Source organism: Miniopterus natalensis, chromosome 10 (genome assembly GCF_054644295.1).
Source record: "Miniopterus natalensis isolate mMinNat1 chromosome 10, mMinNat1.hap1, whole genome shotgun sequence".
NCBI lineage: Eukaryota > Metazoa > Chordata > Mammalia > Chiroptera > Miniopteridae > Miniopterus > Miniopterus natalensis.
In genome coordinates this window covers 32,254,852-32,274,345 of record NC_142090.1, presented here as the reverse complement: position 1 = coordinate 32,274,345, position 19,494 = coordinate 32,254,852, and the positions used below count along the sequence as shown (strand labels likewise).

The window sequence follows — 19,494 nt, the reverse complement described above, 5'->3', positions numbered from 1 at the left end:
TGTTTAAAAACATGCTTTTCAGTCTCTATGTGTTTAAATGTCTTTTAGTGTTTTTATTGTAGTTGATTTCTAATTTAATGCCATCGTGATCTGTCTGAGAAGATGCTTGATATGATTTAAATCTTCTTGAACTTATAGAGACTTTTATTGTCCTAGCATGTGGTCTATCTTTGAGACTGTCCCATGTGCATTTGAGAAGAATGCCTGTTCTGAAGCTTTGGGGTAGAATGTTCTGTAAATGTCAATTAAATCCATCTTATCTAGTGTGTCACTTAGGGTCGCTGTTTCCTTGTTGTTTTTTTGTTTGGAAGACATACCAATAAAGTTAATGGGGTGTTAAAGTCCTCAAGTATGACTGTATTGCTGTCGATCTCTCCCTTAAAGTCCTCTAAAAGTTTTTTTATAAATTTAGGAGCTTCTATATTGGGTGCATATATGTTTATCAGGGTTATATCTTCTTGGTGGATTGATTTCTTTAGTATTATGTAATGACCTTTCTTGTCTCTCATTATGGTTTTCATTTTGAAGTCTATTTTGTCTACCCCAGCTTTTTTTTCATTTCCATTTGCATGGGAAATTTTTTCCATCCCTCCACTCTCATCCTGTATGGTTCTTTTGTTCTGAGGTGGGTCTCTTGTAGACAGCTATAGTTGGGTCATGTTTTCTTATCCATTCAACCACCCTATATCTCTTTATTGGGGGATTTAATCCATTTACATTTAAGGTTATAATTAAAGGATACGTATCTACTGACATTTTGCTTCTTTATAGCTGTTTCTCATTCTCTTTATTTCTACGTCTAATTATAGTAGTCCCTTTAACATTTCCTGTAATGCTGGTTTTGTAATGATAAAGTCTTTTAACCTTTTTTTTGTCTTGGAAGCTCTTTATTTCACCATCCAGGTTGATTGACAATCTTGCTGGATAGAGTAGTCTTGGTTTCAGACCCTTGTTTTGCATTACCTTGAATACTTCATGCCATTTCCTTCTGGCCTGTAGAGTTTCTGATGAGAAGTCAGATGACAGCCTTATGGGAGCTCCTTTGTAGGTAACAGTTTGCTTTTCTCTAACTTTAAGATTCTCTCTTTGTCTTGGATTTTTGAGAGTTTAATTATGATGTGTCTGGTCGTGGGCCTCTTTGGATTCTTCTTGCTTGGGGCTTTCTGTGCCTCCAGAACCTGTGTGCCTTTTTCCTTGACTAAGTTAGGGAAGTTTTCTGCCATTATTTCATCAAACAGGTTCTCTAACCCCTGCTTACTTTCAATCTCCTCTGGCACTCCTATAATATGAATATTGTTACATTTTATGCTGTCCCACAGCTCTCTTAGACTCTCCTCCTGTTTTTTAATTGTTTTTTGTTTGGGGGTCTCTAATTGAGTGATTTTTTTCTACCCTGTCTTCTAAGTCACCGATCTGATCCTCAGCTTTTTCTAATCTGCTGTTTATTCCTTCTACTGTAGTCTTTATTTCTGCTATGTCATCCTTCATTTCTGACTGGTCATTTTTCATAATTTCCAAATCTTTTTTCATGCTGTTGAGCATCCTTACAATCAGTATTCTAAACTCTATATCTGAGAGGTTGCTTATCTCTGTTTCATTTGGCTCTTTTTCTGGAGACTTCTCTTGTTCTTTCATTTGGACCTTTTTTTCTTGGTCTTCCCATTTTGGCTAAATGTTAGGTAGATCTGCTAGGATTCTCAGTCTTTTTGGTGGGTCTCTGGTACAGGCCAATGTCAGGACACAGTTTGTAACTGACCCTGAGTACCCCGTTTGGGGCTATCGACTACCCTAAGCTTGAAGTCTCCACTGCTGGGGCTGGATGCATTTGGACAGGACTGAGATGGACACCAAAGTCTGCTTTTCTGAGGCCGGGGTCCCAAAACAGATCAGGCAAAAACTCAAAGCACCCTGACTTCTGCCTCAGTCTGCGGACTTATTAATCTGATCCTCTTAATGAGCCTCAGGCTGTGGAAGCTCCACAGGGTGGGGCAGCTTATTGTTATCAGTCTCTTAACAAGCCTCAGGCTGTAGAAACTCTTTGGGGCAGGATGAGAGGCTTTCCAGCAGGGTGTGGCAATTGCTTCCCCCTTCAGGCAAAAGCAGAAAATTTTCTGCCAGAGAATGAAGTCCCCCACAGTCTGGGGGAATTACTCAGCACAGGAATCCAGACAGGCCCTGACCTCACTCTCCAGAGCCCACAACCCCAGACTCTCCCCACACAGCGCCAGTCCACTCCACTACCCCTCCGCGGGAGTCCAAGGTGAGTGGCTACACGCGAAACTTTGCGGGTTGGCCCTTTAAGAGGGTGCCTGCCTTTCCAGCTGTCTCTACTTGGCAGATAGAAATCCTGCTTCTCTTCACAGTCAGTTGTTATGTGGGCACCCTTCTCAGTTCTGGTGCTCTTAGCTGGGAAGCCCAGCCTGGGGGTTAGGCCCCAGAGTCCTCAGTGGGAGCCCCCCACAGCTGAGATCTCCCTCTGGACCTTCAGCTGCTGCCTGTGGGAGCCCAGCCAGCCCTCTCGCGTCTGTACTTCCTACCAGTCTCTATGGGGTCTCCACTTTTCCTCTTTGGTTATGAGGGTGCTCTCCAGCTCATCTTCAGTTGTTTTTCAGGAGGGTGTTCAGGATGTTTTTTCTATGTTTTAGTTGTAGATCCAGATTGGTCTCGGGAGAGTCTCAGTGTAGCTTCCACTCAGTCTGCCGCCGTCAATCCAAGACTGACGTCTTTATAATGAAAATTTTTGCTCTCCATGAACATGTTATTTTCCTCCATTTGTCCACTTATATTTTCTTATCTTTCAGTATTGTGTTTTATCGCTTCTCACATAAGTTTTGCGGATTTCTTGCTAAGTGTTTTCCTAAGTAGTTTTTGTTTGCTTTGGTTTTGTTATTACAAATAAGATCTGCTCTCGATTATTTCTTCTAACTGGTTATTAATTATACATGTGAAGAATAATGTCTACATATTACTCATGTATCCGCTACTTTACTAAATTATCTGAAGTTTCCAACAGATTCTTTTGTGGTTTTCAGTTATTCAATCATAGCATCTACATAAATAGTAATTGCTTTACTCTTCTTTTCTAAGTTAGGCCTGTTGCCTTTTTTACTCTTTGCTAATTGTTTTGAATACAATGTTAAAACAATAGTGGATACAGTGCATCCTTATCTTGTTTCTCACTTGAATGGCAAAACCTCTACTAGTTTCCCAATTAAGTAAGATGCTGGCTTTGGGAATAAATGTGCACACATGCGCGCGTGCACACACACACACACACACACACACCCCTTACAAATTATCCATTCTCTTTGTTTTTAACATGAACTTAATATATTTTTGCCAAATGCCTTTCAGTATTTAAAAATTACATATTTTACTCCTTAGCTTTATAATTAATTATATTAATAGAGTTCCCAACATTGAACCACCCTTGCATTTCTGAAATAAACCTTGCTTAGTACCTCTTAATAGGGTAGTGTTAACATAGGAGACATTCAAACCTGTGAAGAATTTTTGTGAGTTTGAGCCAAACTGTTGGCATATTCCAGGAAGCAAAATCTCAACAGATTGAGATAATGATCTGGAGAATGGTGTTTTTGCACCTTGCTTTATAAATTACAATCAAAGGAGGAAGTGTAAGTGGGTTACATGAAATCTACTGGTGATAGATTAGGGAGGTGGGAGAAAGCAAAGCAGGGAAACCTCTGGGACTGGATAAAAGTTAAATGACAGACATTTCTTTTACATAGGTAGGTACAGGATAGTTAACAGTCAACAATTAATAAGATTACAATAACAATGAGAGGATTCATGGTTTCTGTCCTGGTGTATTGAGGGCCTGGAAAAAGGGGAAATTACTTTGTTTTGCAAAGGCATGTTAATAAGGTATGCTATTTCAGATGTAAAAGACAAACTACAGGCTTAGTTAAGATGAAAATTAACCTTTGTGAAGGAAAATACTGCCTTAAGTTGTGACTACCCACCATAGATTGATTTTAGTTAAAAAATTTTAATTTCAGACCACCTTTTGTGGTTACTTTTATGTCTCTGAGCTTGCAAGGCCATCATGCAGGCCTCCCTTGAGCTTGTCAGGTTTAGTATGTAGCCCCTTTTCATCCACAGTAGGCTAGTTTAAGTTGGAGTAACAAATGGCCCTCAAATTTAGGGCCTAATAAGGGTAATTTTTCACTCATACTACATGTCTCATTATGGGTCTACTGTATCTCTGCTATACATCTTCATTCCAGATCCACAGTCCTTGGAGTAGCCACTGTAATGGGGAATAAATACACTATACTTATATAAAGCTGCTCATATTAATGTTAGTAAATGCTAATCCCAGCTTGTTACTCAAACCTGATTTTTCTCTCAAAACTAGAGCTTACATGTTAAACATGTTTTTTTAAGTATACTTCACAATCCAGCAGTTTCAGTTCCTGTGTGAACCTAAGGAGCAATCTGACATTCAAGGCTCTGGCTAACACTGACCACCCAGGCACAGGGATTCACTGATAAACAAACAAAACCAAATGGCTGACTCAAGGACCCTTACGATGAAAATCCATATCAGGACCAGCAGGGACACTGCCTTCTTGTCCCTAGCCCCTCCCCCTGATCTCTTTGTCTTGTTTTCCCTCTTCTTATAAAAACCCTCACCTGCACTGAGATCTCAATATGGGTATTTTGAGGACTGGGAAAAGCCCCATCTTCTCAAGATGCTGGCAGTTGAATAAACCTCTTTCTTTTTATCAGCATCAGTCTCACAAGTTTGTGTTTTGTTACCGCAGGCAGCAGTATTCGGATTTCAGTTAAAATTTTTGGTGATCTGCCAGGGCTACGTGGGCCTCTTAAGGCCAGGAGGACCCCAGCTGGGGGTCCCAGTTGCTTGTGGCAGGCTGACTCCATGACAGACTACAGAGATTTCCCAGCAACTGCTGAGAGTTTGAAGTATAATACTCCCACCCTTCTACTCATTGAAGTGTAGCACTCCCATCCTTCTATCCATTGAAGTATAGCACTCTCATCTTTCTACCCTTACAATCACCATCCTGTAGATAAGCTAGAGCAAAATTTATCATGTAGAAACAGTGACCTCCTCCCCTTTCCTAGCACTTTGTAAAAGATTTCCACCCACACATTCCAGGAAGTAGCTAACCGTAGGTCAGTGAATGCTTAGCTTCTGTATACCACTTTACTAGTCCCCCACCTGCTCTCCCTAGCCAACTAGGATGTGGTTTTTGCCTGTATATTCTCCCTGCAAAGACTGTTTGGGGCTGCCGAATTTGTTTAGGGCAGAAGCCCACTCGCAGTCGCTGGCTAATAAATCTTCAAACCGTCAATTTGGTCTCAGTGTAAATTAGTCTCGCAACAGCCAGGTATAACAAGTTCTTTATCTCACAGACTCTCCCTGCTCTCCCTCTCAAGGTATCAACCACCTGAAATGCTTAGCTGGTGAAAGGAAATAGGTCTCTGGGGAGTCACGGACTCCAAGTGTGACTGGGTAAGTCAAACTAGGGTGCATACTTGGAGTCCTCTATCACTGCTGTCTGGGCTTTTTAGCCATCTGGGACAGGGCAATGAGTCAGCTGTGGTACCACTTTGGCAGGGGATAGGACCCTGACTTGAATCCCAGTTCCTCTGTAGGAGGGAATCAGTTTCTGTCTGAGCACTCTGGTCTCTCTGTTCTGTTTGAGTGCTCTCTGAGAGCCCTTCCCTGTCTGAAATGAAACTGGTAACAATTGATCTTCTCCCTGCATTTATATTCTCGCTGCAAAGACTGTTTGGGGCTGCCAAATTTGTTTAGGGCAGATCTTTACTTTTTATTTTATTTTACTTTATTTTTTTAATTTTTATTTTTTTATTATTTTTTTTGTTTAAAATATTACAGATGTCCCTTTTTCTCCCCAATGACCCATTCCACCCTGTCCCATCCCCTTCCTCAGTCCCTCTCCCCACCATTGTTCGTGTCCTTGAGTTGTGCATATATGCATATAAATTCTTTGGTTACTTTCTCCCCCTCCACCCACCCACCCTCCTCCCTCCCTCTGACATTGGTCAGCCTGATCTATGCTTCTATGTCATTGAATCTATTCTGTTCATCAGCTTATTAAGTTCTTTAGATTCCATATACAAGTGAGATCATGTGATGTTTGTCTTTCTCTGCCTGGTTATTTCACTTCGCATAATTTTCTCCAGGTCCATCCATACTGTCCCAAAGGGTACAAGATCCTTCTTCTTTACAGCTGCATAGTATTCCATGTGTGTATATGTCCCACCGCTTTTTTATCCACTCATCTACTGATTGGCACTTGGGCTGTTTCCAGATCTTAGCTATTGTAAATTAAGCTGCTATAAACATAAAGGTGCATATATTCTTTCTGATTAGTGTTTTAGGATTCTTAGGATATATTCCTGGAAGTGGGATCACTGGGTCAAAAGGCTGCTTCATTTTTAATTTTTTGAGGAACCTCCACACTGTTTTCCATAGCGGTTGCACCAGTCTGCATTCCCACCAGCAGTGTACTAGGGTTCTTCTGTCTCCACATCCTTGCCAGCACAAGTCGTTTGTTGATTTGTTGATGGTAGCCATTCTTACAGGTGTGAAGTGATACCTCATTGTGGTTTTAATTTGCATCTCTCTCGTGATTAGTGATGTTGAGCACTTTCTCATATGCCTCTTGGCCATCTGTATTTCCTCTTTGGAGAAGTGTCTGTTCAGGTCCTTTGCTCATTTCTTAATTGGATTGTCTTCCTCTTGCTGAGTAGTATGAATTATTTGTACACTTTGGAAATTAGCCCCTTATCAGATACATCCTTGGCAAAGATGTTTTCCCAGACCATGGGGTTCCTTTGTATTTTGAGGCTTTCTTTTGTCGTGCAGAAGCTTTTAGTTTGATGTAGTCCCATATGTTTATTTTTTCTTTTGTTTCTCTTGCCCTAGGAGATGTATCAGTGAAAATTCCACTGTGAGGGATGTCTGTGGCTTTACTGCCCATGTTTTCTTCCAGGATTTTTATGGTTTCATGACTTATGTTTAAGACTTTTATCCATTTTGAGTTTATTTTTGTGTATGGTGAAAGTTGGTGGTCTAGTTTCATTTTTTTTTTTTGCTAGTAGCTGTCCAATTTTCCCAGCACCACTTGTTGAAGAGACTGTCTTTACTCCATTGGATGCTCTTGCCTCCTTTGTCAAATATTAACTGACCATAATGGCGTGGGTCTATTTCTGGGGACTCTGTTCTGTTCCATTAATCTATATGTCTGTTGTTGTACCAATACCAGGCTGTTTTGATTACAATGGCTTTGTAGTACAGTTTGAAGTCTGGTAATGTAATCATTCTGACTGTTCTTTTTTCTCAAGATGGCTGCAGCTATTCGGGGTCTTTTTTGGTTCCATATAAATTTTGAAATGTTTGTTCTAGGTCTGTGAAATATGCTGTTGGTATTTTAATAGGAATTGCATCGAATCTATAAATTGCTTTGGGTAGTGTGGATATTTTAATGATATTAATTCTTCCAATCCATGAACATGGTATATTCTTCCACTTGTTTATATCTTCCTCTATTTCTTTTTTCAGTGTCCTGTAGTTTTCCAGGTACAGGTCTTTACATCCTTGGTTAAGTTTATGCTTAAGTATCTTATTTTTTTAGTTGCAGTGGTAAATGGTATTGTTTTTTATTTTCTCTCTCTGAAAGTTCATTTTTGGTGTTTAAGAATGCCATTGATTTCTGGATGTTGATTTTGTATCCAGCTACCTTGCCAAATTCGTTTATGAAATCTAGTAGTACTTTGATGGAGTCTTTAGGGTTTTCTGTGTAAAATATCATGTCATCTGCAACTAATGACAGTTTTACTTCCTCCTTTCCAATTTGGATACCTTTTTGTTTTATGTTCTGGGGACTTGCTTTGATAATTGCTATTCTGTAACTCATTTGATTTGATCTTGTTTTTGCTTAGATTTTATGTTTCTGTTTTGAAACAAGCAGCTTGTTCTCGGTTTTATCATAAAGCCCATTAGGTCCACTGACCCATTTAAGTCAACGACTAATTAAAATTGTTTTGTCAAAGGTCTGGTAAATAGGATAAGATCTCTTATGTGCAAGCTTGTTGTTACTACATAAGGTTCTACTCAGAAAGGATCTAAATTAGTAATTCAGAGGGAAAGCACTCTGAAATATCCCCTTACAGACAGCAATACTCAGAAAGAAAAATATTAGGAAATAAATCCTCTTGGACCTGTGGCAGTCCCAGAAACAATATGAGAATTTATACCACCCACTGTGCAGGCTGTAGAAGCTGAAGGCAAAGGGAGGGAGGGAGGGGAGGGAGAGCACTTCCCCCTACTCTCAGTGTAAGGAGAGATAGTGGTGCTTTTAAGTTCAAAAGGAGGCCTGTTATCTTCCCCCACATCTTTTCTAGCCTCCTTAAATGTTGCCTAAGACGCTAGATAGTTAAACAGCTCACTTTAAACACAGTAAAGGAATGCAACCACCAGGAATCAAAATGGGTGATTTAAGTTTAATTGATGTCCTTAACATAACATAAAATGTTATTAACATAAAATGTTTGTTTTGCCTGGATTTGCAGGAATAAATTCATGTAATTTATCTCTGTTACAAATGTCAGGAAAATGGCTTGGGTAATAATTGGCTTTAAGATCTCATAATGTTAAGAACTAATAAATAGACATAACTAAAATGAAACTTTTCAATAATAATTATATATACCTAAACACAGTTTTCAGTCTTTGGTGACTTGGAACTTTATAGAGTTTTGTTCGGTTAAATAGTAAAAATTATTAAATATCTGGATATTTTGAAAAAACAGGATATTACAATATTAATTGATCTGTTTACCTACTTTTTGCTTCTTATTGCAGAGAAGCTGGAGGATGGATTTGAATCTGTTAATGAATATATCTTGTATTTTACTTGAAGTATATTTCTTGAAAATATGTTTACCAATGAAAAATCCTGTTTCTAAAAGTTATGAAATGTGTTCACAAAAGTATCAATCTAAAGAATGTCAATTACTTGCTTTTAAGGGTCACTAAGAAAATTAAAATTTCTAAGAGTTAAGAATTTTAAGTTTGAAAAAAATAATATATTTTGGGAATAAAAGGTGTAAAATATGAAAATACTTGTTGAAAGATAAAAGAAAAATAATTTGCTCTAAAACTGGTTAAGAGGGCTTGTGAAAAAAATTTTGAAAAACAATTATATAGATAAGCTGAATAATGAACCTTGGTAACTTGAGGAACTCACCTAAATTTATACGTATTATAGGCAAAGCCTGATGGCAACTGGGTGGCTTGGCTTCTTTGTCTGGAAAGGCTAATTAAAGTTCAGTCTAGAAATTCCTTGTAAAATTCCAGCAAAGCAGATTTAAGAAACCCTATATAATCAATTGCTGTTCCTGTTGTGTTTATGCAAATAACCAGGCCGAACTGAAGCTAGACTTAATACAATAAATAAATTGGTCTTAATTTAGTCCCTTAATAAAAATGAGGATAATTTTCAGGGGAGATAAATTGTGTTTCAATAGACTCAATACAGTTATGGACATTAGACTGTAGTTCACTTAATTATCTTCAAAATTTTATTTTTTACTTACAAACAGAACTAGATCCTGAATTTTTCTAGCTTCTACCCTAATAACATTGAGGTTTGTAACACAGTTTGTTTCCACCAGGTTATAATCCTCAGGAATTACCACCTCTAGGCACTATCACCAACCACCTCCCATGTCCACGCCTCACTGCCCCTCTAACAGAGAGCAAGGATCTCTTGGGTGAAGGACAATGATGCAGCCCCCTTCAGCAGGAAGCAGTTACAGCAAAGACCCACCAAAAGACCCTTTTGCCTGAAAGGATTCAGAGCCAAGTTCTATGAGCAGGAAATATAGTAGCAGGCAGTTAGACAAGACCAGAGCAAGGATAGTCCAGGTACAAAAGGTCACCAAGGTGGGAAGCCTTGGGTGCCTAAACAGCATGCATAGGGGAAAAATAAATAAAAAGAGGCCCATTGTTATCTCCTCACAGGAGCCCCAGGTACAACTGAGAGTGGGGAACAAACTGGAAGGCTTTCTTGTTAATACTGGAGCAACCTGTTTGGTATTAAATACCAAACTAATTCAGCAAATCTTTGCCTCAGTTGCAGTGATGGGGGTCTCAGAAAAACTGCAGCTGCAAGCTTTCCTCCAGCCATTAAGAGTGTCAACTGGGAGACCTTAGACTGACAACACAGCTTTCTTTATGTGCCTGACTGACCCTACTGGGACAGTATTTTGCAAATTACATGCTTGAGATTTTTTTCTTTGGAAAGGCAGGAGTTTAACTTGCAGGTTCCACCAGAACATACACTCCAACTCCAGATGCTTTTAATCTGTTCAGGGGGACCTGGAAAAGAAGTATTCCCTCCTGATATCTATAAGCAAGATAAGTAAAACTGTTTGGGCAGATGAGACCCCAGGGTGAGCAGTCAATATTCACCCAAGTGGTCCAAGATCTCCCTAGAGAAATTCCAGATGGTGATAAATATTTCTTTAAATTACTCTGTTACCCTGGTGGAGAGTAGCTTACATATCAGCATGTACTTCGGAATCTAAGACTTTAATCACATGAGCCAATGAAACTGCCACTTTACTCGTTAATCTCCATAGGTCTCTAAACTCTCTGGCTAAGGTTCTAAATAATCAAATTGCTTTAAGTTACTTACTATCCTAACAAGGAGGTGTTTCCCTCCTGTACTTACATTAAGATCTCAGTTCAGGTACAAACATCACCAAAACCAAGCAATGGGCTATCTGGCTTCAACAAACATTAGACCACCACACCCCTCTTTGAGGGAACTGGAGATTGGTTTGTGAGTCTATATTTATGAATACCACAAGGGCTCAGGTCCATATTAAGAGAAATTTTAATTTAAGTTTAAACATTCTTTTCTTTATAATACTTATCTTTGTTTTGAAGCTTTTTAGGGCTTATTGTTCCCGCACCCAATGGGTGCCCCTAAGGAATGTATCTACTTTTAACTCACGAGATTCTGCTTTACAACAGACTCAAATTATTCATTCCCCCAGAAAATTCAAAAGCTCCACTGATATGGAGAAAAAACTTGACAGTGGGGAATTGTAACAGGGAATAAATATGCTATACTTATATAAAGCTACCCATATTTAGTGTTAAACCCAGATTGTTACTGATTTCTCTCTCAAAACTAGATCTTACATGTTAAAAGATTTTTTTTTTTTTTTTTTTTTTAAGTATACTTCACAATCCAACAGTTTCAGTTCCTGTGGGAACCTAAGGAGCAGCTTGACCTTCAAGGCTCTGGCCCAGGCACAGGAATTCACTGATAAAAAAAACAGATTGCCAACTCAAGGACGCTGACCAACAAGGACACTGTCTGCATGTCCACAAGCCCTCCCCCTGGTCTTTGTCCTGCTTTCCCTCTCCCTCTTTATAAAAACCGCCGCCTGCACTGAGATCTTAATATGGGTTTTTGAGGACTGGGAAAAGTCCTCCATCTTCTTGAGATGCTAGCACTTGAATAAACCTCTTTCCTTTTACCAGCACTGGTCTCACGAGTTTGGTTTTCATTGTGGCAGGAGGCAGAATCTGGATTTTGGTTACACCACCATTTTGAACATTACTGATCTTAGGGAAGACAGAAAGGAGGACTTGGTGAACCAAAGGCTGGCATTTAAAACTTTTACTCAGAAGTTTTGCATGTCACTTCTACTCAACTCATTGGCCAAAACAAATCACATGGTCACATCTAAGTTCAACAAGGCAGGGATGTATTATCTTTCCATAGAGAGGGGAGATGCATCAAAATATTGTGAAAAATAATGCAATATACCTCACATTATGAATTTTGCAACAACCTTCATGAGGCAGGCTGGTCTATAGTTTCTCACCTTATAAAAATAATCTGAAAGTAAAAATTTACTTATTACTGTAAGGTGGCTGACACTAATAGGGTAGTTATCTAACTTTAAAAGATAAGTGTTATGTGGTGCTGGAGGGACAAATGTCTGACATGAAGCCTTTATACTAACAAAAGGCACTTGTATATGAGGCATGTTTTTAATACTATCATCTCCTTTTCTGCCTTGTATGTTAAAATGCATTTTCTGTACACATTCCTGACAGTGCTTTCAGCTGAGCAACTCTGTTGAATTCAAGCTTTAACACATTGTATGCGGGAAACATATTTATACGTTTTACGTTGACTGGTAGTAGAGTGCGCGATAAAAACTACCCGCAAACAATGTTAACAGATTACTAAGGAAATGATAATCTTGTGGTTGGAGACTGGAGGTTTTCCTGTCACCTTCTAGCTTCTTTCTTTACACCACCCCCTACCCTCTCTTCTCCATCAGGCCTCCTGTATATATAGCATCTTTTGCCTAGGAGTCCCAACAAAGAGCATAACCATTACCTCACCTGTAAGACAGGCAACTGCTAAATATTTACTCATATTTTTCATATGGACTAATTGAAAACACCAAATAGTCAAGTGGCCTAAGGCTATTTACCTTCAGAAAACCCTCTAGAGCTGCTGTCTAATGAGCAATTCCCTTACCTTTCACTATGCCACACGAGAGAGGCCACTATTTGTCAAGTTTATTTCAGTTCATCTTTCTGGTATGCAACTGTACCAAAACTGAAAGCAATAAAACCTTGTCTTATCAGGTATTATTAAATCCCTGAATTGGTGAATGGAGAATGGTGGGACACATGAATGGCAGGAGGAAGCCAATTATAGAAAAATGGAACAAGTGACAGTAAAATTTGTGATTTATATGAAAGCCATACAGTACAGACTCAGCATAGTCTCTTAAACTTTTATTAACAGTAGAATCATACTTACTGCCAAATCTATGATGACTACAAACTCCATGCAAAATGCTAATGCTGGCATTCATACCACAGCCAACTTACCTTAACAGGGCTTTGTTTTACTATTATCTTCAGCTAACCTATACAGTGGTCAAATTTGGTATCTTATTTCTGGGGTATAGCTCACATTTCCCCCTCCTGAGGCCTTTTTCATGTTGTTCTTCCTGCTTGCAAGGCACTCTCCATGCATGATGTCTGCTTATCAGAATCTTAGACTTTAAGACCTATTGGGACACCACTCCTTCCATGTGTCTCTTGGATTCCTAATTGGTATCTTTCTTCTATATCATTTTAGCACCACTGTGTGAAACTGTTGGCACAGTATTATAATACTCTAACTCTCCAGACCCTTTCTACCCACTCAGCATACTGGCTAGTAAGCAACTTATAAATTAGCCCATGCTGCATTTTTTATAGTTATGGCACATGGGAATCATGCTACCATTTGTTGGCTGTGACCTCTGATTTGTTGGTTGTGCTCTCTCTTCTGCAGTCTTTATAAATCTTAAAAATTCTAGTAAAGTCCTTTTACCAGTCACTGGGTTTCTCCTGTCTCTTTATGGGGTGTGCTGGGGGCATTTGCTCAAATTCTGCTCATGGTAAAAAGTCCCATCTTCCTCTGATAACAATGTGCATTATCCAAAGTGTTTTCAAGGTAGTTAATAGGAGTCAAAGGCTGAACCTACAGTGATTACTGGATATATAGGAAGTAGTGAGTTGCAAATACACATCAATGCTATGCTTAAAGAAGAGGGGAGACAATGTCTATTGCAATGACCAGGTTCCAGCCTGTTCACAATCACCCATGAAGGTATTAATAAGTAAATACATGGTAGTGACTTAACTGGAAAAAATACCTAAGATGGTGGCTTTCAAATACAAATCAGGGAGTTTTCCCCTACATAATACTATTTCCTGTTAGTTGGGTTAAGAAAGCCTTTTGATTTAAATTCTAAATAAACAAAACTGCCAACTGCTTTTATTTCAGAACAGATGGTCCACACAAATAATTTTCTATGATTTGGCCACAGTAAGAAAAGAACTAGCAAACACTAAAAGGAAGTGGAAGTTGTTAGAGAACAGTCATACATGAAGCAATACATAAACTGACATATAGACAATAGAATAGTATAAAATTGTTAAAAGAATAAAGCGCCACAAAACTGTACAGAGTTCTGTTTATTTTAAAAGACTGTACCTATTGTAATATTTATCAATGAACACTAGCAAAAGTACTCTCAGGGAAATAGAATTTTCATTGGGTAATCTATTCAAGGAACATATTTTTATCTATTTTTTAACAGGAAAAAAATCAAAGTCTAATACACACACATGGGAAATTCATACAGGCATGACACAAAGAACATATTTTTCAAGAAGCTCCATAATAGAATGATTTTCAACAATTAAAAAGTCTTATACTCTACTAGCATGTTTAAACTTTTATATATATATATATATATATATCTTTATTGATTTCAGAGAGAGGAAAGGAGAGGGAGAGAGAGAAACATCAATGATGAGAGAGTCATTGATTGGCTGCCTCCTGCATGCCCCCAACTGGGGATCGAACCTGCAACCCGGGTATGTGCGCTGACCGGGAATCGAATAGTGATCTCCTGGATCCTAGGCGGATGCTCAACCACTGAGCCATGCCCGGCCGGGCTAAATTTAATTTTTTTTAAAGATGCTTCTCTTCAATAAAATTAATAATGTAGGAAAAGAGCTCAAGAATGTTCATTATTGTAGGCAATTATAATTGCATTAAGCCTGTAATACTAAGAGGATAAAATTGGCCTTTTTAAAAAAATTTATCTTTATTGTTGAAAGTATTACAGATGTCCCCTTCCCCCCACTCCCTCAACCCTACTCCTGCCACTTCCCCAGGCCTTCACTGCACTATTGTCTGTGTCTATGGGTTATGCAAATATCCATGTAAGTTCTTCAAAACAAAGTTACCAGATTTCTGTTTTTTGTAGGCTCTGGTGCTCAGAGGGAAGGAAGATCTTTGGCTTTGTAACATAGCCTCCTTATAAAACTAATAAAAACCTAAAGATATGGTTCTCTAATATGTGGTTAAGTTTGGAACGCTGAGGATAAGCACCTGTTAGTTCTAACTTTATGTGCACATACAAATTTTTTAAGCTTTCCAAAATTTGGAATAAAGCAACTATTTTGCAAATCTTTAATTGGGCAGACAACTGGTAACTAAAACAGAAATAAGAAAATAAAACAACAACAATGAAGCAAAAAATTACAAAATGAGAATGTCCACAAGCTACTTAACAATATGAATTTAGGGTAGAGTGACCAAAACAAAAGGCTGTTCTTCCTGAGCATTCTGATGACCTGCTGCTCTCCCATGCTGCTAGTAATATTGGAAAATAAAAAAATTCATATATGATTCAACCCTGTCTCTGCTTAATTGGCTCAAGTAGTAACAGGCACCCGGACCCATTCATTGTTCGGTTCCAGTTATTTTCATTGATGGAGCTGAACTAAGAGGAGCGCTGGTGAGAAGAGGTGAGAACCAGCAAAAGTCAACAAACATCTTATTAATACTGATGCCTTTTATTCTGTGCTTTGTACAGAGAACTTTCAAATAATTATAAACTTACAATAAACATTTCTGTCTGATTAAATAAAACTTGAATAGCATTCATTGTGGTCAAATCAGAATTAAACCAGAATTATCATATGCCAGCACATACAATCATCCCTCTGGTGGTTGGAAAACTGGCTCAAAGACATAGAGGGTACATGTTGATGAGGGAAGGCCATGCTTGGAGAAAGCTGGGTCTTTTTGATCACCTTTATTCCATTTTTACTTCATCACCACTCTCCCGCCTGAGCTTGAACACAGGAATCTGCTGACCATCCTTGAGCTCTAAGCAGACCTCCTGAAGGTACCACCTGACAGAAACCAAAAGTAATCCAGAAAACATTGGCAAATGACATAATTAAAAGGGAAAAAAAACAGTCTGGAATATTGTCTTAAATTTTTTAAATACTATTTTATGTTATAAGTAGGTTAACATAATGTTTTCACATTATTTGTTTTTATTTTTAAAATTTTTTAAAAGAACAGTTTATTGATTTTTCAAGAGAGAGGAAGGGAGAGAGAGAGAGAGAGACATTTATTTGAGAGCACATCAATCGGTTGCCTCCTGCATGCCCCACACCTGGGGATTGAGCAGCAACCCGAGCATGTGCCCTTGACTAGAAATCGTACCAGCAACCTCCTGGCACAAGGGATGATGCCCAACCCACCGAGTCACACTGGCTAGGGCTTAACATTTCATTATAGAGCTCTCATTATTTAATCAGCATCATTGTCAAGGCAAGTTTAACAACGAATGACTGATGGGTAAATTGAAGGGGCATCAGGAAAGAGGAGTAGCTTATTCCCCATTTCCTAATTCACTAGGGCCTTCAATTCTTGGCTAGAACCTGGCCATTTCCTCCACTAATCCCAGGCCTTGTAGTCAATGAGCCCAGGGGGAGGCACCTAAGGGCTGTCTGCTCCTTTTTTCTTGGGGAGTTAAAACACATCCTGACTAAACAGCAAACATCTCTGAGAGAAGCTTTCCCAGGGAAATGAGTGAATGCAGCTATTGGCAATCAGACAAGAAAAACCTATTACATAAAGAATGCATTGAATAATTCTGGAATAGAAATCCATGTCTTTATTTATTTGTAAAGATTGAGGCAGTAGTGTTAGCACTTGTAAAATTATTGTAGACCTACACTATAACTGTAAAGTTCTTCAAATTCAGCAGAATAAAGAGTGAACAATCTGGTGGATTGTATTGAATAAAATGTCTGAACTAAGCTAAGAGCCAAAGCACTGGCTTGCTGTCCAGGATGTGAAACTTCTCAAGCTTTGAGTAAGTAATTCTTATTGCCACAATTATATAACTACAAATGAAAATGGGAATCAGGATTGTTTCCTTCAGAAGGTTCTTTTCCTGTTCCTCCATACCCACCCACTTTCCCATAATACCTGTTAAAGGGGGCATCTCTGGATGAGCTGACATAGAGATGGCCTGCTGACTTGGATCCAGAGACAGGAATCTTCAACTGGCAGTGTAAAATGGGATAGATAATTGGATATGTTGCTGTCCTCTCAAGAGATGACAAAATAATACTTTCTAGAGCTAACCCTATAAAAACCAGTGATTATCTACAGAACCTGGCTATTTTCTAACTTAAGTCTAGCTGGAGAAGTCACCTGGTTTTCTATCTGGCTCCCTCCAAATGTCCTGCCCCTCTTCGGATGGTTTGGTGAGGTCAAGGGCAGCCCTCTTATTTGGCAAGGAGACCTTATGTGCCAAACTCAATACTCTGAGTACTTGCAATGATTACTTAAAATCCAGTTAAAATAGAAAAAACTACTTATACATGTGACAACATGGGTGAATATAAAAAACATGCTGAGTGAAAGAGCCTTACCCAACAGTATATAATGCATGATTCCATGTTCTAAAACAGGTTAAAAATATCAGGCTAAAAATTATTGTAGACCTACACTATAACTGTAAAGTTCTTCAAATTTAGCAGAATAAAGAGGGAACAATCTGGTGGATTGTAGTGAATAAAATGTCTGGACTAAGCTAAGAGCCAAAGCACTGGCTTGCTGTCCAGGATGTGAAACTTCTCAAGCTTTGAATAAGTCATTCTTATTGCCACAATTATATAACTACAAATGAAAATGGGAATCAGGATTGTTTCCTTCAGAAGGTTCTTTTCCTGTACACTGGGGGCAAAATATCAGAAAAGTGATCGCCTCTGCTGGGGCTGGGGGATGTGAGACGGGACAAACTGGTAACATGAAGTGAACTATTGGGTGATGGGAACAGTCTACATCTAGATAAGGGCTTGAAGTGTACTTGTTAAAATTCATCAAATAAGACACTTAGATTTGTACCTTTCACAGAACATAAATTTTAGCTCAAAAAAAGGAGCCATAAACAAATATTAAACTCTAGTTAATGATATACATGCATATGTGTTTAAAGATATATGGATGTTTGAAAATAATGTGTTCATCTAACCAAACTGAGATATGGCTATATGAACAGGTGTGGGATAAAGCAAGTACAGCAAAATACTATTTGTAGAATCCAGGTAGTTACTATATGTGTTCTAGAGCATACATTCTTTTTTTTTCTTCTTTATGTTTAAAACTTTTCACAAAACATTAGAAGAAAAAAAAGGACAATGTCCACTGTTTAAAAAGGGAAACTATTACCAGCAAATTGGCACACATTTTAACCTGGACCACAAAGAACAGGCCTTAAATATGTAAAGGCTTGTTTGAGAAAGACAAGGGAATCCTGGTTAGTTCATCCTCACCAGTCACCCACCACAGTCTGGGCTCATCCCACATGGACAGGTGCTGCCTGGATGCTGCCATGTCCTGAGTCTGGGGAATCAGCCTGGGAACCTCAGAGTGAGCTGATAGGTGTTTGCTAATATGCTCCTATTTAAAAAAATACTGAATGCAATATTTTTGGTTTCTCAGTGAAAACTAAAGACAATTTGAGGCAAGTGAAAGAGAAACAATGTTGTAACAAGGAAGCTCATCATAAGGTACTGCCCATGGCGCCTTCCAGTGCCCCAGGAGATAGGCAAAGGTACTTTCCTAGTCTGAGATGGTGTATCTTATCCATAGCAAACTTCCACCAAGAGAAAGAACTACTTTTGTTTACCAAAATTCTCTCATTTATTTAAACACACTTTAAAGACACACGCTATGGGATGGTGGCTCCACACCCCAAGTCACACTAAAGTGATTCTTCAGAGTTTTACTTTTGAAATCAAGCTATAGCTCTTCTCAGGGCATTAAAAAATTAAGCAACAGAGCATACACTGAGCATCTCTGCATGCTAAAAGAAAACCATAAAGGGTGTGTGTGTGATAAACGGGCAGAAGTAGGATTTTGAGGAACAGCAGACACAGAGGGATCAATGTCTGAACTTCCGGCAGTTGTGCCTCTATGGGTGGATGAGGTGCTTTACAGACTGGTTTCTTCACTGTCCAGGGTTTGCCAAAGAGTAAAGCAGGAGTGTTTGGTAAACCAAAGTGTTGGTAGTTAGAGACTATTTTCACACATATATTTGGGAAAAAATACTACCTTATGACAACTACCTTATGAAAAACTGAAACTTCTCACCTCTGAACAAAATAAAGGAACTACAAATAGGGATTTTGGGATAAGATGGCCTGTTATATAGAGGCATCTTTATAAATAGCTGATTGTAAAGGAAGTGAAGAACCCTGACAGAATGTCAAACATACTTCACAAATCAGAAGAGCAAAAAAGGCCAGGGCATCAGGCCTTGAATTCCTGTCACTGTGCTGTCACACTGTTCAGCAGTAGCAGAAGCCAGTGCCCAGCACCACAGTCAACATTGTCACACAGTGCTACCGAGGGCGCTGGGCTGCAGGGGGGAAGAAGCCCTCTCAGCAGCATCTGAGATGTGCTAGAAGACTGGGCTAAAGTAAAAGCTAGGCCTGACCAGAGGAGGTTCCCCACTAAAACTACCTTGGCGTCAACCAGTCACTGGATCAACGGATGAGAGAACTGA

The 19,494-nt window shown here is 38.9% G+C and overlaps 1 protein-coding gene across 10 annotated transcripts in view; it reads right to left on the bottom strand.

The window, feature by feature from the left end:
• Positions 1–14,068: 14,068 nt before the first annotated feature.
• The window catches only part of COA1 (cytochrome c oxidase assembly factor 1), a 129,462-nt gene continuing 124,036 nt past the window's right edge, over positions 14,069–19,494 (bottom strand). For 9 of the 10 annotated variants that reach the window (XM_087821064.1, XM_087821070.1, XM_087821072.1 and 6 more), the window contains 2 exons: positions 16,908–16,984; positions 14,069–15,817 (listed from right to left, as the gene is read on the bottom strand). In XM_087821064.1, the coding sequence (XP_087677190.1) occupies positions 15,718–15,817; positions 16,908–16,984 (177 nt within the window). In that variant the 3' untranslated portion in view covers positions 14,069–15,717. The remainder of the gene's footprint in view (positions 15,818–16,907; positions 16,985–19,494) is intronic. The other variant, XM_087821068.1, reaches the window with a different exon arrangement.